Here is a 27,259-nt window from a genome sequence, read left to right on the forward strand (position 1 = left end):
AAGAGTAAGAACTGCGACTCGATAGTATCGGCACTGTCCGACGCGTCACTACTCCACAACTGTCCACTGCACTCTCGACATCACCGGTGAGGGGTAGCAATATCTGCACCATTATCCCACAACAGGCCTTCCTCAGGCTCGTCTCGTCCGCCGCACTGTTTACTGCCCTGTACATCTTATTCATACAGACATAGGGTAATAGAGACACGACGTCCCACTGCGCGTGTTCACTAGCAACGTCTTGATCAAGTCTCGGTGGGTAGCATACAGGTGCCTGGGGGGCACTGTGTTTTCTCGTAGATATCTCTGAAGCAGCCCAACACGCCCGCGGCAACCCTGTGCCTGGTCACGGGTAGAATGGGATTGTCGTTACAGTGTTCCGCGACAGCCACGACTCGAGAGGAATCCAATCTCGTGTAGTGATACAATTGCACGCAGCGACACACGGTGCAGTCCACAGACTCCTCCAACACCAGCGAGTCCAGCCTGGGGGCGAGCGGTTTGCAACACGGCAGCGACATACCTAAGGACTCCCAATCTCTGGTGTTGTACGTTGTCACAGTGGCTCCAAGACTGTATTGATGTGAAGCTAGGCACGGGTGTCTGTAGCGAATACACGACAGAGTTGTCGTTTGCACGTGCGACGCTTTGTAATGTCGGAGACGAACATAGCGGAGCGTTGTACGCGTCGTCCTCGCACCACACGTCGCGGCATATGCACGCACTCTTGACAAACGAGTAGAGGGGCTCCGGTGTTCTATCTGCAAATTTGTCGTGTACAGGGTTCCACGTGCCGTGGGTTGTGGTGTTGGGCATTTCAAGAAATAAGGGATCTTGAGATTCAGTACCTTAGAGCTTTGTCGGTTCGTGTATCTCCACACAGCTTTAGGAAAGTGATATCCTATTCTGTCTATCGTGAAAGGTCAATGGCGTCTCTCCGTGCCCGTACTTGCTGTAGATGACAAGCACCAGTTCCGCCTGCTCGCCTGATCGCTGTGTAACACGTGTCGTTTGTTCTTCACTGACCCCAGAAACAACATCACAAAATATGGCGTGTGGTACACAGCTAAGTGTTCCAAGTGTTTCAGAGACAACTGTTCCAAATCCGACACTCACACCACGGTCTTCTGTTTCGATCCCGTAGGCGACGGTTCCGGCGCGTCGGGCCATTGTCACGCCATTGCACAATGCGCATCGATTTCAGTGGCTACCCCGGGAAAAAACACACTCAATTTAAGTTGACATTGATGAGTGCGACACGGTTTGTCTTTATGAATGTAGCAGAAATCACGATACTGTCCATGGTCATGGCCGCTGACCGCGGCGATGTATGACTCCTGGTAATAGTACAGATGGTTGAGAGCGTCTTGGGTCGTTTCGAAAGTCACGTCGTTGTGCAAGGCTCCAGAATGCAGCGCTTTGGCAATGCGCTTCCACTCTGTAACACCATAATCCTGTTGAGCCATGACACTGTCCTGAAATACAAAGCGTGAAACAGTATGGACTAGATGATAGTGTGCTTTATAAATAGTGTATAGTGCTACCCCAGTCTTTGCCTGATGGTGTACTACCTCAGTCTTTGTCTGATGGTAGCCCCAGCAGTGGCAATTTATTCACACACACACACACACACATACACACACACACACACAAATTTCCAAACGAAGGAGACAGCTTAGAGTATCGCACAATACGACGATCAAAGCCTGAACATGTTAAGCGAAGTGTCGCGTCTGGTACAGTGTGACACAACATCATCTTGTACTGAGCGGTCTCCTCCAGTGGTAATACAGTGTGTGCTGAACGCAAGGCCTTGACAGTCAGCGGCGTCTGTTTTGAGTGTCCATTCGATCAAGTCTGCCTCATCTCTCTCTGTTATGTTCACGTCTGCGTATCTATCGCCACAAGTGTTAAGGCGTTGGATGGCACGAACCCATTGAGGGTAACGTGTACCAGACGTCGAGCGGTTTACCTTGACAGGCGAGCCCATCCTGCTTCTAGGGCCCGTAACGTGGCCGATTGCGGCCGTAGCTGTGGCTAAATCGCCGGTGAAATGTGTGTGTGTGAAAAACGACATGCCGGTGCGAGGAGGCTGCGGTAAAACGCCGGTTGAATGTGTCCATGTCCACTAGTATATACCGGACTCCGAGAGTTTCGGCAGTGTAGTCTACCATCTGCACGTCGAGGGCAATTCGTTGGAGTGGCCAAAGAGCCAACTCAACACTTTGCATTCTGTGTTCTGTACATCGCCGTTGTGGTTAGACCATAAGATGGCTTTCATGCCTTTGATCCTGGTATGGCGTGGACGCATCTCGTTCTGGTGTCGAACGCCTTCCACCGTAGGTCTAACACATACATCCTCTCTGTCCTGATGGCCACTTCGTAACGCTCGGAGGCTGACATGTATCCGGGATGCACCGACTCCACGATACCCAACGCTGCGGCCTCTCCGAATATCCTATTGCCGTACTCGGGCGTGAGCCTACTCTGTTTGCGCGTCACAATGTACATGGCGCTGTAGTTATCGCAGCCGGGAACATGTCAATCGTTATGGCGTTCGGCAGCTCGGGGTCGACGGCTGTTCGGTTAAGGTTGAATTGTTCAATCACAGCTACGGGTCTGTCCACTGTGCAGCCAAAGTGCGTAGGCCTTCTTCTGTACACGTAAAGCCCCGGAGGCAGCCACTTGGATCTCTGTATCTGATACACAACCACAGCGTCGCAACACTTGGTGTAGTCCGTGCTGCGATGGTTCAATATCCATCTGTACGCTGTGACGACTTGGCTCATCTCGAAGGCCCATAGCGGCCTGCCTCCGGATCGCGCTCGATATGCTGCTGCTCTCGCGGAGACCCGGTCGTGTCTCACGTGATCGACTCGTCGCACTATATCACCGGCTTTGCCGTCTGTACGCTGATCACAAGGACAGCGTACCTTTGCCGAACCGGAGGTCCGCTGCAGCAGTACGTGTACGCTGTGAGCAAAGTTGAACCTGTGATCTGAACACGGGGCCACCGACATAATTTCAGTCAGACGGAAGCCTTCCGCCCCGGGGACGTAGACCATGTCATCTATCACAGGCATGGGCTCCAGCGACAGTGCTTTGAATAGAGCACAGCAAAGCCCTCGGTTCGCCATCGAAAACGCTTCGTTGTCCTCGACTCGGGTTCCAGAAGAGCTGCTGAGAGATTGCGAGACGAAACGCAAAGACGCTCTGGTCAGGTCTGTGTGCAAAGCTACGAACCTGTACAGGCGCGTATCTACGACGAGCTACAAAGACACGCGGAGTGGCCGACTGGGTAAACCCGGACACAAAAAACACAACAGCAATGACTCGAAGTGCCTAGTGTGTCGGGTGACCTTGGTGAAAAGCAGCAAAGACAGACACAGAGCAGGCGTCAAGCTTCGGTGTCCCTGCAACGTGAGAGTTTGCAGCATGTGTTTAAGAGGCAATCCTACATGGTACTTAAGTCAGCCGCACTTCACGTCGTGTGAGGTCATGTCGCGCTTTGTGTGCGGGATATGCTCGACCTTTCAGGATGCTGTGGAAAAAGTGTGCTGTCTTTGGCTCTGTGCCGGATGCTCGCCGGGCGTAGCGCGGGCGAGCCTTGTGTCAAATGTTCACGAGAGACTACACGCGGCAAGCGTCGTGAAATGTGCACGTTGTGGCCAAAGACGAGATCTGCGGCGGACTGCCCGGCGGATGACACACGGCGCGTTTGCGACGTGAGCAAAGTGGACCGTTATAGACAGGAGATCAGACATCGTGTACTGCGCAAAGTGTCGCAAAGCAGACACATTTCTCCATCTGACATCAAAGTATTGTTTCATGACACGCACGCCGCGTCCGAGCCGTGTGCGTGTGATTCCACTCAGGGATCGGCTCTGTGCACAAGCTGCACTCCGGTGCTGACCATAATGGAACTGCTGGCTAAGAACCCAAGCCCCTGATGGCGTCTCTCGCAGAGAGAGCTATACCGGGTAGAGCCCTCGTTCGACACACGTACAATAGAGACCTGTTACTGCAAATGTTAAACGATCAACGTTTGCCATTTTGTTCAAACGCACATAACTGCAAAGGCATGCTGGTCAGCGCAGCCGACGGCAAACGCCGGCCGCTGAGAGCGTTGATATCACCTCAAGCGTACGCCGACGTCGCGAGGTGTGACAACGACACCGCGAACACATATGGAGCAAGCCCTACGGCTTGCATATTGTGTTTGCTGTTCAACCAGTCGAGCTCTGTGTCACGCATGCTGAGCTCAGAATCACTGTACCTAGAGCCACCGCCAGCTGGACCCGTGTACTATTTCAACATAAAGTTGTCACCTGACGTTGGAATACCACAAGTCGACATTGGAGAATATCACAATTACACAGTGTGCTTTAAAGGCACGGCGTGCTGCTTCAAACCTACATTCTATTACAACTGGAGAGACGTGTTGGCTGCATTACGGATTGACAACGTGGGAAAGGTAACACTCTTACCTGTGTGTTGAACGAAGTGAAGCTCGACGGAATCCTGGGCTTGAACTGGTGTGAACTGGTGTGAACTGGACGAAGCGGTCTCCTGTGTGTGTATTCGAGAAAAAAAATCACAATCAATTACACGGTCTGCTTCAACACTAGGTTTACTAACCTGCTCAAATTTGCGTAACTTCCCTAAACCCAACACCCCCTAGAATTACTGGCTTTTTTATTTTCTGGTGCAAGTCCCGAAGTGTTAATCACCCATGCTGAGATTTTCACAGGTCGTCAGCTTGTTTCTTCTCCGGTTTTTTTGTTGTGCAAACCACCCATTATCCTTGAGGCCTGGCACATTTACATTTGCTCACTCGGAGTTGCTCAGATCCAAGGCAGGCCAAACCTCTGTGTTAAAACTTTCAGAAATGCCTGCCGTATCTATACAAAATATGCCACACATTCACACCTCCCTCGACTCTCAGCACAGATCTTCCATTGTGCCATGCAGGTGCAAGAGAGCTGCAACAGGAAGCGCAGCAGGTTTACCTGTGCGACATGTCAGAAATTCACCTGTGCCAAATGCAGGGATGATGGATACTGGGTCTGCAAACGCTGTAAAGTCTGAAACACTTGGAAATAAAACAGACGTGTGTACCCGTATATTGTGAATGTGTGTCTTTTGCATGTAGGTTGTAACACAGACGTTTGGCCTGCCTTGGATCTGAGTAAACAAATGCCAATGTTACACACACACACACACACACACACACACACACACACACACACACACACAGCAAATCTGGTTCTCACCGACCCACAGCTGTGTTGCCGATGAAGAATAAAGCCAGCTGCTGACCTGTGTGAGTGCTACTATTGTTCTGAAACCATGGGCACGAAGGTCGCGGTACCTGTCAAGACATACGATGGTGATGTGTTCCTCGTTAAAGTATGCCCGAGAGGTACGGGTTGCAATACTCCTATAGATGACATTAACGTCAAGGGACGCGTGGAGCTTGGAATCCACCTCGACCTCTGTAAATCGGAAGCCTACCCATGTTCACTCGGGTGTGACCTCACCTCATTGCCGACCGACATTGTAGTGTCCACATGCAGTGGGAGTGTGCGTTTGGGAGACACGTACCACATTACGGCAAAAGGCGACGTTGTGGTGAACGACAACCTGGACTCGCTTGCAAAAGGCCCAGCTAAACGTGATGAACTGCGAGTGCACCTTAACAAGGACGAACGCTCCTGTGTCGTCTACACTGCCGGCGCGGACCCCGATCGGCGCGACCACGGCGTATGCATTATCGCCTCTAACTTCATAGAACCGAATGGTAGATTGGTGGCCGAAGAACTAGAGGTGATGGAAAGGCCTGGGTACACGAAACTCGAACCACAGACTGGGGTGAACAATGAGGTAGATGGCTCCATGATAGTGGACTTTTACATACGCCCCATCGCCCCGGATTTACAATATGACAAGTTTTGGTTTTCTCTTAACCCTGTGAGCGAACAATGGTTTCAACCTCCAGCTAATGTGAAGACGCGCAGGGCGGGAAGCCCCGATCAGGTCCGTGGGGGGCTGACGATATGCAGAGGAGATGCATCTGTCTTCATAACGGCAACAGGCATGGTTCACCTTAACGGACCTGTGTGGGTGCACGTTGGTACTAGCACCGATCAGGAGAGCCCTGGAGTCAGAACGGTGGTTGTGTTTGAGTGAATGTCTCCATTTTGTCAATGTGATCTCCCGAACATAATTGTACACTGTTGGTCACGGAAAGATCACATCTGTTGTTACTACCCCAGACTGTACATGAAACCAAATAAAGTTTGTCTCGTACGTACTATAAAACCGAGTCTGTGAACGTTTTGGTATTACACAGCACACGTACTCCATACATAGCAATGCGTGCACCACCGCCAGCGTCTTGGTTCGCTGATCCTGTACGCATTTCCATTTGCTTACATGGAAACGCTTCATGTACACGGCCCGCGGTAGTGCCCGCTTGGCGTCCGGGGTTGTGGGGCGTACAATACCGGCTACGATGTGCTTATCAAGGACATGACTGTAGACACAACACAAGTCTGCTACCCTGTGCTGTTCTGTTAAAAAAGCTCCTGCTCTGGGTCGGCTGGCTCGGTGCTGCAGGTCGGTGGCTCCGGTGCTGCAGGTCGGCGGCTCCGGTGCTGCAGGTCGGCTGGCTCGGTGCTGCAGGTCGGTGGATACTCTTCTGCTGTACTACACTCCTCAAGGATATAAGCCTTGTCTTTACACCAACTTACACACACTTACGACCGACTGTCAATACAATGCGTTGGTTTACTGTGATTGCTACTCTTGGCCTTGTCCTAGTGGGACCTGTGTTGGCTCAAACCGCATGGAAATCTCCGTGTCCACCACTGAACTGCAGGCCTCCTGTGTTGTCTCATCTGATCACGGATGGTAGCAGGCGGCTAACAGTGATACACCGGTATGCCCAAGATCATCTGGACTACAGGCCACAGGCTAAAGTGATATCGGAGGTTATATGTGGAACGGAAGAGCACCAATGTATACCTGAATTTGACAAAGACGATGGGACCCGATGGAGTAGTAGCTGGCGTTATGGGGCTGTGAAGTGTGATGTGCAACTCACGAGCCCTGATGCGTTACAACACAATTGCAAGGTACGTCTTAATATAGGTGGCATACGAGAATCAAACAGCCACGTGAATCCGCAATGTGGAGTAAAGATGGCCAGCCCCACTCTGTCCGTGAGTTTCGACGAAGTGACTTTGAGCACATTTTCCACGATTTGGACTGCGGACTACACTGCGGAGATTGAATGGACCGTCACAGGTGCCGATGAGCCGAGTGGGGTGAATACCGTCCAATGTGAGAATGGCAAGCTTTGTGTAGCTCACATTCAAGACCTTGTGACCTCAAACTACACCATTAGAGCACGCGTCCGACAGCAACAGAACACCACAGGCATACTATGGAGCGAGTGGAGCAGGGTTCTATCTCGGTCTGCGGCCTGTACACACCCTGTACGTTTCCAATGTCACAGGGATGCCCGTAGTGGAATCCACTGTGTGTATCGATGCTTTCCACCCACACAGGACACTCTTTCGAGACTGAAGGTCACATGCGGGACTGAAGTCCGTCGGTGTACGATGAAGTCTACACAGCAAGGTCTGGAGTGCACGGCGGAATTTTCCACCGGAGACCTTCTGGGTACTACACAGTGTCACGTTGCGGTGCTGTTCAACTACGCAGAAGCGGACAAGGGCACAATCTCCATCTAATGTGCAACTATGAAAACGTCAATATCAAACCACCCAAGGTTTTAGGCAGATGACAGAGCTGTAGTTTAGGGTAATACTAAAGCAGTCTATACAGGCGTGATACCATTTGATTTGTATCAACAAGATATCATGCTTTTGCAACAAAAGTTACTAACATTTTGCTTGTGCTACTAAATGAAAGTAAAGCATGCTCCTGTCAATGCACGGTGTACAATATACTGTATAACTGTTTGAAATAAACACTTGGAAATAACCACAGATTGTTTGTGTTTCCACACACATGAACACAATCGATCGATCACATCTGCGTTCATTGTCACGCTAGTAGACAGTGCACAATCCTGGTGTCTATGTTGCACACGGTCACTGACCTCCGACTGTGTATGTAGTACAAACCACTAAAATGACAATAATTACCTTACGAATATATCTCATTGACAGATCGTATTAACAGATGGTATTAACCATACTAAATATGTGAGTATGGGTTACCCGTGACATGTGAACACACGGCTCTTCAGAGGCTCATTCTGTGATTTGTCGACAAGGAGAAATGCCCTTACAAGGACGATGATGGCTCAACATACGTTTTTCAAAGTTTTCAAAAGTACAATGTTGAGATAGACTGCGAAGGAGTGAAATACAGCGGCGTGTTCAAGCCTTCTTGTGCAATTGTAACTGATGCCCCCACCGTCAGCTGTGAAATTGGAACTTGTGTTTTCGAAGCCCGATCTCACGAGCGTTTAATCGACGGCAAGGATGTCACTTATAAATACCGCATCAGATCTGTCCTAGGGGATTGGAGTGATCTACATTCCATCAATGGCCCCGCAACTGGACTTACCGTGGACATCAACGATGAATGCGATCGTCTTATGAGTACACTAGCCGTCGACATTACTGATGTTCGTATGGAAATTGAAGTTTCCGTCTGGTACACAGCTGAAACCGGACACACTCTGTTTAACACTGAAGCTATCTACAAGAAGCACACCTGGCGCCCTTAAACCCAGTGTAACCAAATGTGTAACCAAATGTGTAACCAATGTATAATCAATGTGTAACCAATATAAACCAATATAACAATAAAAACATTGAAATCAAATACGTCTAAAGTAATTTATTTATATTACAAATCAAACAGAAGTAGTACGAAGTGGATCTGGCGGGCCTCTGTCACCGAGAGAAGTGTTATCTGCGAAGCAATGGCCAATATATGACATAGAAAGTTTCTTGTGATTCATGTTTATTGTGGCACAATGTACAAAGCGGCAATCGTAGTACATAGGAAACATGGTAAGATGTTATATTTGTCATTCCGTGGCGTTGCTGATACACACTTGCATTAGTCCCTTCTTCTGTGTACGTTGTGTTAGTGTGTACATTCAACATACCCTAGGATGTAAGGGCGGCCTCTGCCGGCGGTGCACCATATCAACATACCCGGAGACGGAAAAAAGGCGGCCTCTGCTGGCCGCGCGCCATAGAGCCTGCGCGAAAACGCAGTTGTTTCAACTAGGAGGATCTCTGCCTGGAAGGAAAGGCGGGGCTCGCGTGGGAATGCCTTTAGGGCCGTGTGCGACAGGGGGGTGCATTTTTAAAAAGCCCCCCTGTGGCTGTATATTTTTTTACAGCGTGAGGAAAGCTTTGGCGTCGAGGCGCTTGTTTCCGCTTAACCCTTGTGCACCCGCCTGTTCTCGGGGCGTGGATCGTGGTGACCCCCCGAGGTGTGTGTGTGTGTGTGATGATGATGATGATGATGATGAGTGTGTGTGTGTGTGTGTGTGTGTGTGTGTGTGTGTGTGTGTGTGTGTGTGATGATGATGATGATGATCCTGATGATGGTAGTGGTGGCGATGGGGGGTCTTGGTAACCCCCTGGGGGGGGGGATATGTGTGTTTTATGATGATTAGGGTGGGGGTCCTAGCGACCCCCTCGGGCATATGTGATGATGATGATGATGATGATGATGATGATGATGATGATGATGATAGGTTTGGGGTCACTAGGACCCCCCCGGGGGGGGCATATGTGATGATGATGATGATAGGTTTGGGGTCACTAGGACCCCCCCGGGGGGGGCATATGTGATGATGATGATGATGATGATGATGATAGGTTTGGGGTCACTAGGACCCCCCGGGGGCATATATTGTGTGATGATGATGATGATGATGATGATGATGATGATGATGATGACGATAGGGTGGGTTGGGGTGGGGGTGGGTCGCTAGGGGACCACCGTTGGGGCGCTTGTGTTATCACGGCGTCGGTGGCGTCCGGGGAGCTGCGTCGCGGGAAGAAGAAGAAGAAGCGGCGCAGTTGGGACAGTACGCGACGGCGCAGTTTGTACACACGTGCGCTCGGCACTCGCGGCACAGGATCTTGGTCTTGACGTCTTTGCTCCTGGGACACACGCGGCACCTGCGCCTCTTGACCGGAGAGGAGTCGCGTGGCGTAGCGTTGTTGTTAGAGGCTGCCTCGGCGGTAGCGCCTCGGGCCGCGACTCTGCCTCCTCCTCCTCCTCCTCCTCCCGGTCCTCGCGCTAAAGCCGCCCTGGCTTCGAGCATGGGGCGCGCGAGCGCTTTGCCCAGTCGCTCGAGGAAGAGCCGTCGTCTGTTGAGCTTGCCCGGCATCCAGTCGGGGTGAATTTCCCTCCACAGCACGAACGCGTTGTAGGCCGCCACGTCGACCATGTTGTGGAAAAGGGCCACGGGCCACCTGCGGGTCTTTCTCCTGCAGCTGTACGTGCTCACGACCTTGTCCAGGTTGTCCACTCCTCCCTTGGTGCGGTTGTAATGCAGCACCAAGGGCGGTTTCGCGCCGCTTCTGTTGCTGCTGCCGCCGCTTCTGTTGCTGCTGCCGCCGCCGCTGCTGTTGCTGCTGCTGCTGTTGCTGATGCGGCGGCTAGGCCGGGGCTCGGGGCCGGAGCGATGGTGGTAATAACGAGGAGCTGTGGTGAGGAGCAGCACGTTCTTGTTCTTCTTGGCCACGTAGGAGAGGATGATCGTGTCGGGCCCTCCTCCTCCTCCTCCTCCTTCTCGTCCTCCTCTTCCTCCCCCTCGTCCCGCGGAGCCGCCGAGTACCACGGATTCGACGGAGCCCACGGCCCTGCCCTTGACGCAGCGCAGCTCTCTGGGGATCTCGGGTCTGTTCGACCGCAGAGTGCCCAGCACGGTGTGGCCTCTCTCGCGATAGAGCCTATCGGCGAGCTCGCGCGAGGTGAAAAAGTTGTCGCACGTGACGTTGCGTCCCGGAGTCAGTCCCTCGGTGAGGTCCACGACCACTCGAGTGGCCAGGTGCTTTTCGGGAGGGCCGCGCTTGTCGGGCTTGCCGGTGTAGACTTGCATCTTCCACGCGTAGCTGGAACGCGCGTCGCACGCCACCCATATCTTGATCCCGTACCTGGCCGGCTTGCTGGGCATGTACTGTCTGAACGGACACCGTCCTGATGGATGGATGGAGAGGGAGAGAGAGAGAGAGAGAGAGAGAGAGAGAGAGAGAGAGAGAGAGAGAGAGAGAGAGAGAGAGAGATGTGGGAAAGTGTGGGGGGAGATTGGGGCAGAAACGCAAGGAGAAGACATTCAATTCAATTCAATTCAATTTTATTTATATAGCGCCAAATCACAACAAAAGTCGCCTCAAGGCGCTTCATAGATGATACAAAGACATAAAGAGTCATAGACTTCATAGCTTCATAGACATAAAGACATAAAGAGTCATAGACTTCATAGCTTCATAGACATAAAGAGTCATGCGAAAGCAGCACAAACGCGGAACCCAACACGAGTATGCAACAGAGCAGCGAGCTAGCCCGTTTTCGTCATTCCCGCTCCTATTCCTCCTCTCTTCCCCCAGTCACACACACACACACACACACACACACACACACACACACACACACACACCACATAGTACGTACGTACGTACCTCTGAACGGCACCAGTCTCTCGTCGACGGTGACCTCCGGTCCCGGGCGGTACATGGCGGGCAACCTCGCGCACCACTCGTCCCACACGGCTCTGATGGGGGCCAGTTTGTCGTAGCAGCTATCGCCCTCGCCCTCGCCTTCGCCTCGCCCGGCCCTTCTGGTCTCCCTGTCGTCGAAGCGCAGCGCGCTCGAGTAGGCTCGAAAGGTCTTGAGCGGCATCGTGGCTCTGAACACGGACCTGCCGCTCTCGGCGTCCCACAGGCTCTCGCAGGCCTCTCCCCGGGACCTGTACACGCCGGCGAGCACGAGCAGCCCCAGGTAGGCTCGGAACTCGACGCGGCCCCTGGGCTTCCATCCGTCGATGGCGGGCCTGCGCCTGCCCGCTTCCAGGTTGGTCATGGCGATCACCGAGTCCTCTATCTCCGGCGGGAAGTAGGCCATGAACGCGGAGGCCTCGTCTCGCGCCGCCGCCACGGCCTCTTCGGTGGGGCCTCGTCCCGGCGGGTCGAGGTCGTCGTCTTCTTCTTCTAATTCTAATTCTTCTTCTTCTTCTTCTTCTTCTTCTTCTTCATAGTCTTTGTCTTCTTCATCGTCATCGTTATAATCATCAGCGAGGACGTCTTCTTCTTCTTCTTCATCATCATTGGCGAGGATGTCTTCTTTTTCTTCTTCATAGTCTTTGTCTTTGTCTTCTTCTTCTTCTTCTTTTTCTTCTTCTTCTTCTTCATCATCATTGGCGAGGATGTCTTCTTTTTCTTCTTCTTCTTCTTCTTCTTCATTGTCTTTGTCTTCTTCTTCATCATCATTGGCGAGGATGTCTTCTTCTTCTTCTTCATAGTCTTTGTCTTCTTCTTTTTCTTCTTCTTCATCATCATCATCATCGGCGAGGACGTCTTCTTCTTCTTCTTCTTCTTCTTCTTCCTCTTCTTCTTCTTCTTCATAGTCTTTGTCTTCTTCGTCATCGTCGTAGTCGTAATCGTCGGCTACATCAGCGTCGCGAGTTTCACCGACAGCGCCGCGGCCGCGATCGCGCCCAGGATCATGAACGCCACCTGCAGCGCGGCCGGCGTCGTCCTCTTGCCAAATCTCCCGAGTCCCCCGCCCCGGTGGGTCGGCGCCTGCTTCTTCTTCCTCTCCCTCTCGGCGGTTCGACTCGCCTTGCGAGCCGCCGTCCTGGCAGAGTTGCGACGCCATTTCGTAACCGCGATCGTCTTCCTCGCAACTACCCACCCCATCGTTTTCGTCCTCCTGATCCTCCGAGTGGCTCTCCTCCTCCTCCTCGTCTGCGAGCGTTCGGGCCGTCGGGTCGTCGTTGTCGTCCCCCTCGGCCTCTTGCTCCTCTTCCTTGCTCTCGTCCTCCTCCAAGTTCTCCTGTAGCTGCTGCTGCTGCTGCTGCTGCTGCTGCTGCCGCTGCTGCCGCTGCTGCCGCTGCTGCCGCTGCTCTTGGTCTTCCTCGACCCCTAGCCCTCGATAGCGAAACGTGGCCGGTCGCAACAACGGAGCCACCGGAGCCGACCACGCAGCGTACGCCAAATGCGATGGCGATGGCGACGGTGATGGTGAGCGGGAGGAGGAGGAGGAGGAGGAGGAGGACACCGCTGGCGATTGCGATCCGCCTGTACCGACCTTAGTGCTCTTTGGCTCCCACGGTCTAGTGCGTGACATTATCTTCTTCTTCTTCTTCTTCGTCTTCTTCTGCTTTCGCCGGGGTGTTTCTCAACCACCTTTTTACAAGACTTTATATCTCTCTCTCTCTCTCTCTCTCTCTCTCTCTCTCTCTCTCTCTCTCTCTCTCTCTCTCTCCAATCCCATCCCATCCCTATCCCATCCCCTCGGGGGGGTGGGGGATCTCGCGACCCCAACCTCCTCCCTCCCTCCCTCCCTCGGCGGGGGACCCGCACCCCCCCCGAGCCCGCCCTCCCATCCCATCCCATCCCATCCCATCCCCATCCCATCCTCTCGGGGGGGATCTCGCGACCCCAACCTCCTCCCTCCCTCCGCGGGGGACCCGTATCCCCCGACCCCGCCATCCCATCCCATCCCCATCCCATCGGGGGGGATCTCGCGACCCCAACCTCCTCCCTCCCTCCGCGGGGGACCCGTATCCCCCGACCCCGCCATCCCATCCCATCCCCATCCCATCCCCATCCCATCGGGGGGGATCTCGCGACCCCAACCTCCTCCCTCCCTCCGCGGGGGACCCGTATCCCCCGACCCCGCCGCTCTCCCCCTGGCGGGTGCATCAGGGTTAATGCACTCCTGACACGGTGTAATGGGCTGCTGTTCATTGCTGTTTTATGCCAAATTTTAGGACCTGCTAAAGAACATATTATTTTCCTATATGTCATGACATGGAAAACCCTTTCTTTTGGTGTTGTTGTTTTAGTATGATAGTAATTGTTTTAGCTAACACTACTATAGCAATAACAGTGTCCATTTCTTTGGTCCAGACTCAGATATGCTCAAAGATTAAAAGCTTTGGTTAACAACTATTACATTTTGTGTTTTGACTCATGACCTATGTATAATGAATCCTATTAATACTATTTTTTTCTTTGCATTAATCCTGCAATGATATTGTCAGTGACTATTTTAACATTTAGTATAACTCAATATTTAACAGCAATAACAATATTTTGTAATAAACAAGCTAAAGATGCTGGAAAGCAAACACACATGTGAGTAATGAAGGATTTAAAATACAATTTATAAGTGAGGTTTGAAAAGCAATGCTTTTCACTTCTTTTTAAATTCTCAAGGACACAAATAGCATTTTGATCAAACACATGTTGACACATGTAAACAATTTGTAAAGAAATTCCAGAGACCTTTAGTTTATAAAAGAAAAAAAATAGTTCTTTAACTTCTTGAGCCTCAAAGCCATGTCCATTGTGTGTGGCATTTGGAGTTGTTTGTGCCAGATGACTGATCGTGGCCACGTCAGATATTCATGCAGCAAGCAAGAATCCGTCTTCTCTTATGGATTTTGTTCATACTCGTGCAGGTTAACTTGCAGTTCTTGGTGATTCTGTAGAAATGATCACGTTCTACTTCTTAGGTAGTCCCTGATTTTGATTGCCCCGCCCCTCCCAACTCCCATCGGTCCAAGGCCACCACAGAGGGTGAATATACGGTGCCATAAAACATCAACTATGACCCAATTTCCTTCTCTGTAACTCTCCAGTTGCAGGACAATCTGAGCTCAATATTAGGTAATGACACACTACGTTAATACATTTTGCATTGAGCTGCCAGAAGTCAGGTTCTTATCAGTCCCTCCATCGTGGCTCAAGGGACAGAGTCCCATGTGAGAAGCCTTACAATCTCCAAACTTTGATCCAATACTGTCACAAAAGTTTTTATTGCCACTTGGATCTGATGGTGCCAGTCCTGAAAAATTGATAAGAGACCTGTGGTGTGAAAGATATCATGAGATGCCAGTGCAGAATTGATGCATTCATTCATCATTTATACTTGAATATCGGATGGCAAGATTTCAAGTTTTGAATCAATTTTATATAATGTTGAAAGGTTTGAATTAGTTGAGTAGAACCTGATTTATATCTAAAACAAATCTTTAAGTCTTATCCTGGTAATTTAAAACCCATCTAAATCCTTTCTTAGTGCCTAAAATAATAAATGTACATTTTTCATATGCTGCGCTTTGTAAAGCATTTATTAAAGAGATAAGACAGTGGAGGAAGATAATAGAGGAGCTGAAGGACAGATGAACAGGTTAAGTGACATTTTCAGTTGCACAGTGCTATAAATTTAGTTCCAGTGTACAGAAATGAAGATGTGCAGGATTTTTTCAGCCTTTCCTCATTAAGAGTTCAAGTAACCAAAGCATGCTGTTCATTTGAACGCTGTACTTGACGATAAGAGTGAATATATACACTTGGTTTTAAAGATGTGAGACCATAATTCTATTAATATGATTTTTAATTTAATGCAAATTTTTCTTTACAGATAAAAAAAAATATATATATAAATTTCCTCCATCCCTCACTTACCCATTTGCCTTACTACAGCAGACATTATTATTGCAAACTGAACCATAGCTAACCTTAATTCCACTTTGATCAGTTTGATCATATAGCTCATTTATTTAGAGAGCTTATATAAATGTGCATGAGAAAGTGCACTTTTTTTTTTTTTGAAGAGTCTGACATTCACAGTTCTTCTTTGGGTTTAACAACCTTTTGTTGACCATTCAAAACATAAAAGCAAGTTTTGCTAACAATTTTACTGAATCATTGGATAGTGAATTTCTATGAATTATGAGCTTCCTCTTATAAAGGATGGTGTATGCTAAAGGTAGAAAAAAGGAAGCTCTATGATATAATACAATCCTTTAATATTTATCCCATCCATCCATCCATTCGCTTCCGCTTATCCTTTTCAGGGTCGCGGGGGGCGCTGGAGCCTATCCCAGCTGTCATAGGGCGAGAGGCGGGGTACACCCTGGACAGGTCGCCAGTCTGTCGCAGGGCCAACACACAGGGACAGACAACCATTCGCACTCACATTCATTCGCACATTCACACCTAGTGACAATTTGGATTATCCAATTAACCTATCCCCACAAGCTGCATGTCTTTGGGCGGTGGGAGGAAGCCGGAGTACCCGGAGGGAACCCACACAAACACGGGGAGAACATGCAAACTCCACACAGAAAGACCCCGGCCTGATGTTGGAATTGAACTCAGGACCTTCTTGCTGTGCGGCAACAGTGCTAACCACCGTGCCACCGTGCTGCCATCCTTTAATATTTATATTTATAGAATTTTGCTAGCTTTTGGCTGCCATGCAGATACCGCTGGGCTACTTTACTCAGTCAGGAACTTTCCTGAACCAAATGAACTATTTGACCCAATATAGACACACAGAGATGACGCAGATTGAGACACTATTCAGAGAACCACAAAGGAAGGAATTTACGCAGATGAAGATACAGATTGCTAATATTTAGGTAGGGTTACGATCAAATCTCTGTGGACAGTACATGATGGTCAGTACTCCCAAATGAGCATGTCTCTGAAGAATAGACTGCTACCTGTCCTTGGTGGGTTTGTTGTCAATTTGGTCTTTGTCCCCAGCACTGGGATTAGCAAAAATAAGCAAGATTTTTCCACTACCAAGTATCACTGTGGCTTTGATTCACTGCACGATCATACTCTCTACTATTTGTCTCCCTTTGTGCATCTTTCTGTTATCTCAGGAAACAACAGATCTCAGTAAATAGGACTTTTTTTTCTCCATCATCCACTTTGAAATGCATGTATGTCTTAGCAACCCCCAGCACCTTTCCTTGTTTCTCCAACTGAGAAATGCTTTCAGAACAACTACTCACCCACTAAGACTTCTACAAGATAGCTTTCCTTTCTTTAGAGTCTTGTGCTCTTTACTAGTTGTGTATATCTGATGTTTCTTTCCTATGTCTCAGTTAGCAGAATCTAATGTATTGATGATATCTCTGTGAACACAATGGCTAGGTGTGACCTGGACTAATACTAAGTTTCAATTACTATTAGTATTAATCAATTGGAGATTTCTCAATAGATAAACATGAATTTATGTTTGAATTTAAGGGTTATGCTTTCTTAATGTCATGATTAACACTAGTTCTGTCCAATACTGCAGTTATTGGTATTGATCTGACCCCAAGTAAATACAGGACCACTACTGCCAAAACCAATACTGATATGTTTATATTCAAACTGGGTTTTATATAGACCTGGAATGTACACGTGCCTGTCAATGAAGCACTTAGGGTCAGATTCTGTTGTTTGAATGTGTTATAGGTGATAAATAAAATATATGTGACTTGTTCATGGTGCATGTCTGCATTATATTTTCATTACTAAATAAATAATTAATTTAAAACAATTCAGGTGGCTTCACGGTGAACTTGGAGGATATAAACAAATTACTGCTCCTGTACTGCTAGTATCAACCCAATACCAAGACACATAACCAGCCTCAGAGTGTCACAAACTAGGGTGCTCCAAGTGCCAATCCATGGCCCAGATAAACGGGAGGGTTACATTAGGAAGATATAATCAAATATGTGAATGCTTCAACAATGGCAACCAATCAAGTCTTGCGAAGTATGACAACATCAGCATTGTCTTATACAAAACAAAACTTACTATCTTGATGCAGTCGTGTGAGTTTTCGAGGTTTATGGACTTGGTTAAAACAGATGTACATAATGTTCACAGCATTTTTCATATGTTATAGGAGGAATGATTTGCAATCAGGCCCTGCCACTGAAGGTCGGCCACATTTCATAAGTCTAATTTTAAAAAGGGATAGGCCTAATGAAATCTACGAAATTAAAATATGTTGTCAGCGTAAGCTGTAGCTCTCTCCAGTGTTCTGCTGAAGAGTTGCTCCATTAATTGCAGTGCGCTGTGATTATTCACAAGGGTTTATAATTAGGAGGGAGTCAGGAGTGTTTTATGTTGGGTAATTGCATGTGTCTACCCACCGCCATTTAGCTGGGAAGCAGTGAGCTACAGTACCATTGTCAAATCAAGGGAGGCTGCTTTGAACCTTGTTGCTTGAAATTGAATTCAAAATGCTCATCAAACAGATTGCTTTTTTGTGCACATCACTCTTAGAGATTCTGATAATATGCTGCAGAGCCATTATCAATTTTCTGTTAAATTTGGGTGCAGCAGTCAGCTTCACACAAGTACTTTGGAGTAGAAGGTGAAAGCTACATGATATGCAAATTACCTGGTGTTTTTCACACTTTTAAATTCCAGAAAGAAATGTATAATCATTTGTGAAAGGCTGGGCAATTGGAAAAGCTTGTCACCTTCCATTTCTTTGTAAAATGAAATGAGTAGGCTACATGCTATTTTATCTGGAGCTGAGTCCTGGTCTGACATGAGGGAATAAAGATATCGTAAAGCTCTGGGTTTCGAATATTTTATGGACCTACTTTCGAAAAAAATTTCCTTGAAAGCTTTTATTGTATTTTCTTGTGTTACACTGGTTGTAAGACCCTGCTTTCTCTAAATGATTTCCAGCAGTTTGAATGCTTTAGTAAAACTTGTCCACTCAAATATGACTGTGTTAACATTTCCCAACCGCTCCTTTGGCTCTGCGTTTCTACCATATGGTGCCATGTGGTGTTGTTGCACAGGCTGCTCAAAATGCAGAAAATTCTAATTAATTTTCCCCTATAAAGTCGGGGACATCCATTTGGATTTGCATGACGTGTCACAGGAGCCACATGGGGACTTGGTGAAAGAGTGCAGGACCAGTCGAGAGCTACACCATGGACTGCTGCAGCAGCTGTTTTCCTGGATGTCTGTTTATAAAAGGTCCCTGTAAACTTGATGGGATAGAATAGTTTTCTCTTCTTTCATTCTCTACAGAGAGTCTACCTTGTGCTGGTGCTAACTTGTAACAGACTCTATTGTTAGGAGCAAAAGGCTGGCTGCAAACCTTTAGCATGCTCTCCAGCAAACTGGATGAAATACCCCATGAAATAAGATGGCAGGAGACAAGACATGAAGGACGTCTGGTTCCTGTGCTTTTCATTACTCAGCAGCAGTGGTCACACAGCATAAGGCTGCATTTGTGTTCTATCTGGGATGTCATGTTATTGTAGTGTTGAAAATGTGCTTTGGAAAACAGAATTGAAGGAGATGAATTTTAATTTCTTGCACTGTAACTATGAGGAAAGACATTTTAGGTGGTTTATTCAACCTCTGAAATATTGGGTTGTTTATGACTCTATCAATAGGAATAATCCTGAAATGGCTTTTACAATATTCTGCTGTGCTTCATGAAATACAGCACTGCCCTGTCAGTGCAGTGGAAGGAATGGCTAAGCCTTTGAGCAGGTCAAGGGTAGCAGTGAAAGGTCTATGAATTTCCCATGTTGCGCATCATAAATATTCCCCCTTTCTCACCGTTTCTTCTCCCCTCTGGTTTTCTTTCTCTCCCTCTCTTTCTTTCATTCTTTCTCCCTGTCCTATCCCCCAGTCATGTCTGTCCCGTTTGTAGCAACCGAAAATAAAATAAATACATAATTAAAATAAAGGTCAATCAAATAGACCAATATGGCAAGGCCATGATGATCCACTTGGTAAAATAAATCCGCTTGGCATCTTTCTTGGCCTTAAGACAACAATTCTGATGGCTAAAGATCCAAACGGGACACAAAAAAAAAATAATTTTAAATCCATGTAGACATTGAGGGTTCTTGGGAGGGGCCGTGCTAACACCTGCTGCTCTCTGGCAGCAGCACCATGCTCTCCCATGCTTTAAATGCACCTTAGAACAACACGCAGCAACACTACACATGAGCGAGAGGAGGGAGGTTTGGGGTCTTCACACATCCCTGTTCTTTGCTGGCCATCGGGGCAGGGGGGCTGGGAGGAGGTGTTGGTCGTCCGATTGGGATATGGGATGCGGGGCCTCCCTGCTGCTGCGGAGCCTGGGGCGGTCTGCTTGCCTCCACCCCGGGGGAAAGGGTAACATCTCCTGGGTCTAGGTGCCGTATCCCCCTCTAGGGGCGAGGGTACCTGGACCCGGGGTATAGAGTATGTTTGGGGAGTGTGATTGTGTGCACATGTCCATGTATGTCTATCCTTATGTTGGGTGAGTGCTGAGTATTTGTATATGTGTGCATGAGAGTGGGAATGCTTGTTTGTGTCTGTGTGTGCCTGTTTGTCTGTGTCTATATGTCAGGTCGGGTCTTACACTCCACCTCTCTGGGAACTCCCAGGCCCTCCAAAGGTCTATCTCCCCTCACCACACTCCCTGCCGGTAACTGATGCCCTCAGGGGTCGGTGTGTTGGTAGTTCTTGGTGTCCGGGGCTGGGCGCTCAGGTATCTACCAGCTCACTCCCGGTGACTACTTGGCGGGGCCTGGTGCCCGTTGCTCGGTCAGGCCCCTTCCGGGGCAAAGGGGGCCCTCCGGCCTCTGGGCCTGGTGCTCGGTTCACTCTGGCACAGTCTGCCGGCAGCACGCCACTGCAGCCCCCTCAGGCTTCTGCTCCATGGCTACTGAGGTGAGCCCTCATCTGGGGCTCTCCTCAGCTCTTCCCAGGAGGGTGGCACGGATGCCCCTCCAATGGTCCTCCCTGGGCTCTCGCACTCTGGGGCCTCTGGATGTCTGGAGCCTGGATCTCCTCCATGCCTGCTTCATGCCCTGGGGGACAGGGCTATGGCTCTCTACATCCTCTAGCAGACCATTACATGCACTGTAAAAAAAAAAACGTTGCTAAAACTTAAAAACTCAAGGCAACCGACTGCATTTACGTTTTTAGGTTCTGATGGATAACTTATAATTTCAAGTTTAGGAGATAAGTTGCTTTAGCTAATGTTTTTGTGTTGACAAAATTAATAATTGTCCTTTTTCTCAACTCATATTTTATTGTTTTTGCAACGTATTTCCTAAAGTTTACACAAGGTATTAGTTTTAGTTTCGGCAACGTATTTCCTAAAGTTTACACAAGGTATTAGTTTTAGTTTCGGCAACGTATTTCCTAAAGTTTACACAAGGTATTAGTTTTAGTTTCGGCAACGTATTTCCTAAAGTTTACACAAGGTATTAGTTTTAGTTTCGGCAACGTATTTCCTAAAGTTTACACAAGGTATTAGTTTTAGTTTCGGCAACGTATTTCCTAAAGTTTACACAACATATTTTTTTTTGTTTTGCCAATCAATTTCCTAAAGTTTAGAAAAAGTATCTTTCATAGTTTTCATGAGGTGCTCCCTGTTGTACCAATGAATGTTTACACAGTTGATTTTCAAATAACTTTGTGTTCAAACACAACTGCACCACTGACAATGTTGACTTTTGAGATCAGCCATTTTTAACATACTGACAACATTCAGCCACAAATAAAGTCCTTCCAAAAACACAAAAAAAGTCACATTTTTGTAACAAATGTTACTCATCCAATTTTAAAGGTGGTGTTGTCAGACAGAATATCAAACCTATCTTGATAGATAGTCACTAACAAACGGATTCAAAACATCAGATGGCAGGATGTGAACAACTTCTATCTGGTTTCCATACAGCAAACAACTTTCAAACAAATTTTTCCACCACTTGTCTTTTAATAGTAATCAACACTCCAATTTCCTGTGAAGTTCAGTATCGCGCCACATTTGTTATAAAACTAGTACAAATGTACCTAAAACCAGATTATAAAAATTGTTTAAAACAGCTCAAGTTAGAATAAAACCTTTCAACATTTTATAATAACATGTTATACATGAAATCTGCAATCAGTCATGCAAGCCACATTAAGTAAAGTTAGAACAGAAGACATTGATTCAGAACTTTCTGCACCTTACAGTTTTCTTAAAGACAGAAATGAACTTTTTTCAGAGCAACTTGCCACGAAACCCAAAAACTGTAAATCAAAACAAATTGCCATTCTGTTTTACACAAGTTGTATTTGAGTTGAACATGTTGTCAAATAGGTTAGACTTTGGTTAAGAGCTTGGTTTTGAAGCTTCTTATCCTCTGGGAACAGGTAGATGTCAACTCCATAAAAATGTGTTGCACAGCTTCAAATGTGTACTTGAGTTCTTTGGGAAACTCCATGTTGAGCCCATAAAGTAGGCCAAACAAGTAGGCAAAGGCAGTGGGAAGGTCTGGCAGATCATCAAGAATAATGTCCTCTTCCAAAACAATGGCAGTGTTGACCACTGTGGACTGCGAGTTGGGTCCCACGTAGTCCTCCAGAACAGTGAGGATGCCCACCGTAACACCTCGGGTTGCCCTCTCAACTGGATCTGTATCCTATGCAAAATAAAAAACAACAGTACATATAAGTCTCTGAAAACCAAAACTGAAGATTGAGTAGATTTGCATACTCACCAGACATGTTAAGAAGAGTTTGGTCTCGTCGTCGCGAACAAATATCGGTAACCCTTCCAAACTGATGGTTCGTCGATGCTGGACTATGTTTGAGACCTAAAACAAGGAAATCAAATAAGACTCAGTCTCATTTATAAACCTACCATTTTGTTTTTAAAACACATTAAGTGTTGTTGCTCAAAATACAGCCTTAAGAAATAAGATGTTGAAATGAGTTATTACAGGTAATTGGTCATGTTTTTGTCAGTTTTTTTTATTTATTTTTTAAGTAATTTTGATGTGCAACAAATGTAGCACACTTATTACAACATTTATAACAAAAAGTGCCATGAGTGGGATGAGAGTTGAACTGTCTGTCATGACCTGCAATCTGCCAAACACAGCGCTGCTTGTTAGCTTATAATCCCATTCAGGACACACTTTTTGAAAACTAACAATTTTTACATCAATTTAGTAAATATTTAATAAAGTATCTTTCGTTACAGTGGGAACTTCAGGTTCCTCATAAACCAGACACAAATACATTTTTATATATTACCTGTTCATCAAACTTCTGCAACAGGGAATCCATGTCATTGCGGAAAGCAGCTTTTCTAATTCGATACAGCTTAATCAGCCGAAGTGAGTAAGTGTCGAGGGCAGTCAAGAAGGTCCCCATGAGATCCTTGGTGGTAATGCGTGAGAATTCCGCACAAATCTACAAAGCAACAAAAAAAAAATATAGAAGAAAACTTTTAAAGGTACATTATATAAAAATCACATTGTTTTCAAATTTGGTTAAAAGAGCTTAATTTAAAACATTTAGTCTCGGTTGATCTATTGGTCAGGCCTTGATTGGATTTTTTTTTTTTCCTTTAGTGGTAGTGGTGGTACAAATTATAACTGACGTATTAAAAAAAACAAAAAAAAAAAACCCCAAGAAAAATCTGATCGGCAGATCTTACAGTAAGTCTATAGAATACCTAATCAAATGTTGATAAGACAAAATAATGGTTTCAATTGTTACAGGATTAATTGCAGAAAAGAAATAAATCAATAAATTGTATTTTAAATTCATTGAAAAAATTCCATTAATTTTATAGTTATGTAGGAATGAAGTAAGAATAACATCCTGTGGTCAAATTTGTATACTTTCATAACACGTAAGTGACTTTCTCAATCCTGTTCTGTGAGTTTCATGGCTGTTGCCTGCTAAGGGTCAGCACCAAAAGATTCTAGATGCCCAGTGAAGACACGTCATTGCGGCGACCGTGGTTCAGGGGGTTGGGAAGCTCATCTGTAACCGGAAGGATGCTGGTTCTATCCCCAGCTCTCTCTGTCCTGGTCGTTGTGTCCTTGGGCAAGACCCTTTACCCTACCGCTTACTGGTGTTGGCCAGAGGCGCGATATGGCAGCGTCACTTCTGTCAGTCTACCCCAGGGCAGCTGTGGCTACAACTGTGGTTTCCCTGCACCGATGTGTGAATGTGAGAGTGAGTGAGTAGTGGAATTGTAAAGCGCTTTGGGTGCCCAGAGAAGAGCGAAATAAAAGCAATCCGTTATTATACACAGCAAGTTGACAAGTAAATAGATTTCACTTCAATAGTTGTTGGTAATACCAAAATTAGCTTCATATTTTTAGAGCCAAGTATTTTTTTTATATTTTACCACTAGCATTGTTAGCTCATCGCGAGCCTTCAACCTTTTCTACAAGATATTGGAGTGATACAAACAGATGCTTTTAAAGGTCCTATATCATGTAAAATCAACTTTTTGGAGCTTTTAAACACATTTTAATGTTATTTCCTTAGATTAAAAACCCTCCAGAGTGGTTTTTGGCTTAATTCAGGCATTTCTTAGTTGTCTCAATGAATCCTTTCCCCATAACCTTGGCTCAGCTCTCTCTTGCAAAACGACTGACTCGTAACATTGGGATTAAAATTTCTTTCTAACAACTCCAAATGCCTTGAAATTTTTCTGGGTGAATAAATGAACGTTTTCCATTTTAGAAATAAGACCACACTGGGGGAAAAGGGAAGAAGAAAAAAAAAAACGGAAGTTTTCCTTTAAATATTTAAGAGATTATCTTACCTGTTCTTTCAAGAAGAGAGCTGGCCATCTGAGCTGCATTTCCTTGACCAAGGGCTGCATCTCCACAACTTCTTTCCTCCTGAGAGAGAATGTGATGTCCATCTTTTGGGTGATGAGTGCCATGTTCTTATCCCTCTTCTTCATTTCATCTTCCAAAATGCATCTTTCATTTTCAAGAGACTCATCATTGTAGTTTTCTGGGCCATCAGGGATAAAGTTGACTTCACCTCGCTTTGGTTTCTTTAAGGAAAATCTATTTGAGCCACTGTCATCTTCTTCCCCTCTTCTTTTTCGATTGACTGCAACTTCACTACATCCAGCTTTACTTAGCTTGGAACGGTAGTTGCCAAGCTTGAACTTAATGCTTGTTGCCCAACCATCATATCCTGTGCCATTGCCAGGCTCTTTGAGGCAGGGATGTTTGGAAACTAGCTCCTGTGCAACAGATGTTATTTCATTCTTGTCAGGGTACGCTTTGATTGCAAACATTTCTTGTGCCAACTTGTCTAGAATTTCCATCTTGATGTCTCTTGTTACACTTAAATTTGCCCCTGCTTTCTCATATACCTCATTGCCCTTGCGAAGTTTTAACGCTACATCATAGGAAAAGGTTGGGATAGGAAATGGATTTGGCCACTGTGAAGTGCTACGCATGTAGGTCTTTGTGGATGAGGATGGGCTGAAAGAAGATGCTGAACTCACACTGGCTGTATCAATAGATGAGATAGCGCTATGATCAGATGGAGTCTGTGGTGGCGAGGCTGATGCATTTTCCTCCCAAATGAGGTGCAACACTGCCCGTCCAGCAGGTAGCTCCTTAATATCCATCAGGTTGCAAAGTGCGTTCCCAAAATCTGGGTCTTCATATTGTATTGCAAAGTCACCTTCAAGTCCAAGCTTTGCTTGTAGTTCATCTTGAAGCTGCTTCACAGATTCTGGAACAGTGGACAGTTGGATTTTTCTGATAAGTTTTGGACTGACGTGGACTCGCAGTAACAGGGCCTGTGAAGACAAACCAAAAAAAAAGGGCGCAATTCTAAATAATTGACAAATTCAAAGTAATCAACTGAAAACTATTTATGAATAATACATACCATCACTTTCAATGCAGGAGGCACGTAACAGGTGTCACCATCAGTTGTCCATCTACGCAGTATTCAGCTAAAGGGTGGTAATCATTCAAATCTTCTGGGTCAAGTATTTCCAGATCTTTGTAGCTGCTGTCAAGCCGATATGATCTGTAGTGTTCCATAAACCAAGAGGAGAGCTTTGTAGCAACAAATGACACTTTCCCAGAGTCTACCAAAATGTTCAGTATCTTGTAGAATTCAGGTAGTCCACTCAGTTGTCCTGATGAAATGATCATGCCTTTAACATACTGGGTCCCATACAGATAAACACATTTAGCAAATGACACAGCTTTTACCTGTGGATATTTCAGTTTCAAGCACTTCTGAAGATTTTCATTCAAGAAACAGATGTCAACTGTGTCAATATTATCAACATGCAGACTTGGTTTAAAAAGACTGTGACCATCTAACAAGTATGCCATCATTTGTTGATGCTTTGAAGAAAGTGTTAGTAGTATATTCTTAAAACATTGGACATCATGCACAGTTTTCTTGAAAAAGTTGTGCTTAGATTCAAATCGAATAGTCCACAAATCAACTAAGGGACCAAAACAACGCACAAGATGACTATAATGTTCAATATAGTGGTGTTTTGGCTTCAAATTAAAATCAGGAAAAGTCTCTATCAGTAATCGTCGATGATCCAATATTTTGGTGTCCAAGTATGACAATATTTCTTCTGATAGAGTTGTCGAGACAACAATTTCAACAAGCTCCTTAAGGTCCATCAATACTTCCCATGATGGCTCATGTTCTGGTATACGGGTCCCAATGATAAAAGGCAGCAAACGCAAAAGTGTCCAGTTTTCATGTCCATTGCCACTCACTCTTCCTGTTCCAAAACTGGCTTTTGTAATTTGTTGTGGCTTGTTGAGATTATCAGAGAATTTATATGGAAATGATTTTATACGTTTGTTTAATCCTTCAAATGTAATAAAACCCTTTCTGATTAAATCTTGAAGACACAAACACAATTCCACAGGGACAACACCTTCAAAGAAATCATGTAATATATCTGGAGGAAATCCAGTGACTGGATGAAAATAGGACAACGCACTTAAGGCACAGGAACCTTTGACACCACACACACTTTGTCTTTGACCATCCTCAAGCTCTTCTAGAAAAATGTTATGCTGTTCCACAGTTCTTAATGGAAATTCTGTAGGATCAAGAGCTGCAATCTGATGTTTATCAATACTACAAAATCGACAAAATTTGTCGACATTAAAGGACTCCAAAAAGCCTGCAAGGCTGTGAGCCCCAAGGTTATCTGCACAGACACAAAATACAGTTCCCTTTAAAAAACTATTTAAAGATTCAACATACACCCCTGTGCTTTCAAGACATTTTAAATCCTCAATGAGTGGATAAAGAAAAGCATCATACCCAAACTGTTTAACGTCTACACTTTTACCAAGAAGAGCAAGCTGTATTGAGTGTAATGTAGAACGAAACCTTGCAGATAAGTTGAGTACAACCCAATAGACAGCAGTTATTTTATGAATTTTTCGAGA

At 46.4% G+C, this 27,259-nt stretch overlaps 2 protein-coding genes across 2 annotated transcripts; both read right to left on the minus strand.

Moving 5' to 3' along the window:
- Positions 1-10,018: 10,018 nt before the first annotated feature.
- Positions 10,019-12,129, minus strand: LOC113033293 (piggyBac transposable element-derived protein 4-like). The gene is made up of 3 exons (XM_026186965.1): positions 11,688-12,129; positions 10,844-11,205; positions 10,019-10,738 (listed from the first exon to the last, which is right to left on the minus strand). The coding sequence occupies exons 1-3, from the start codon at positions 12,127-12,129 to the stop codon at positions 10,019-10,021; spliced, it is 1,524 nt and encodes a 507-aa protein (XP_026042750.1).
- A 9,628-nt stretch (positions 12,130-21,757) lies between these two features.
- LOC113034231 (uncharacterized) lies at positions 21,758-27,259 on the minus strand. Its single transcript, XM_026188632.1, has 5 exons — positions 25,710-27,259; positions 24,616-25,617; positions 23,085-23,243; positions 22,547-22,642; positions 21,758-22,468 (listed from the first exon to the last, which is right to left on the minus strand). The coding sequence occupies exons 1-5, from the start codon at positions 25,710-25,712 to the stop codon at positions 22,148-22,150; spliced, it is 1,581 nt and encodes a 526-aa protein (XP_026044417.1). The 5' UTR covers positions 25,713-27,259; the 3' UTR covers positions 21,758-22,147.

This window comes from Astatotilapia calliptera, chromosome 12 (genome assembly GCF_900246225.1).
Source record: "Astatotilapia calliptera chromosome 12, fAstCal1.2, whole genome shotgun sequence".
Lineage (NCBI taxonomy): Eukaryota > Metazoa > Chordata > Actinopteri > Cichliformes > Cichlidae > Astatotilapia > Astatotilapia calliptera.

Bases quoted from the DNA above. Each gene is read 5' to 3' on its own strand.
- LOC113033293 (XM_026186965.1), bottom strand. From the start codon at position 12,129: ATGGCCTACTTCCCGCCGGAGATAGAGGACTCGGTGATCGCCATGACC. The intron at 11,206-11,687 runs GTACGTACGTAC...TCCATCCATCAG, and splicing joins GAGACTGGTGCCGTTCAGAG to GACGGTGTCCGTTCAGACAG. The intron at 10,739-10,843 runs GTACTCGGCGGC...GTGGCCAAGAAG, and splicing joins TGGGCTCCGTCGAATCCGTG to AACAAGAACGTGCTGCTCCT.
- LOC113034231 (XM_026188632.1), bottom strand. The intron at 23,244-24,615 runs GTAAGATAATCT...GTTGCTTTGTAG, and splicing joins CTCTCTTCTTGAAAGAACAG to ATTTGTGCGGAATTCTCACG. The intron at 22,469-22,546 runs GTGAGTATGCAA...TATTTTGCATAG, and splicing joins AACTCTTCTTAACATGTCTG to GATACAGATCCAGTTGAGAG.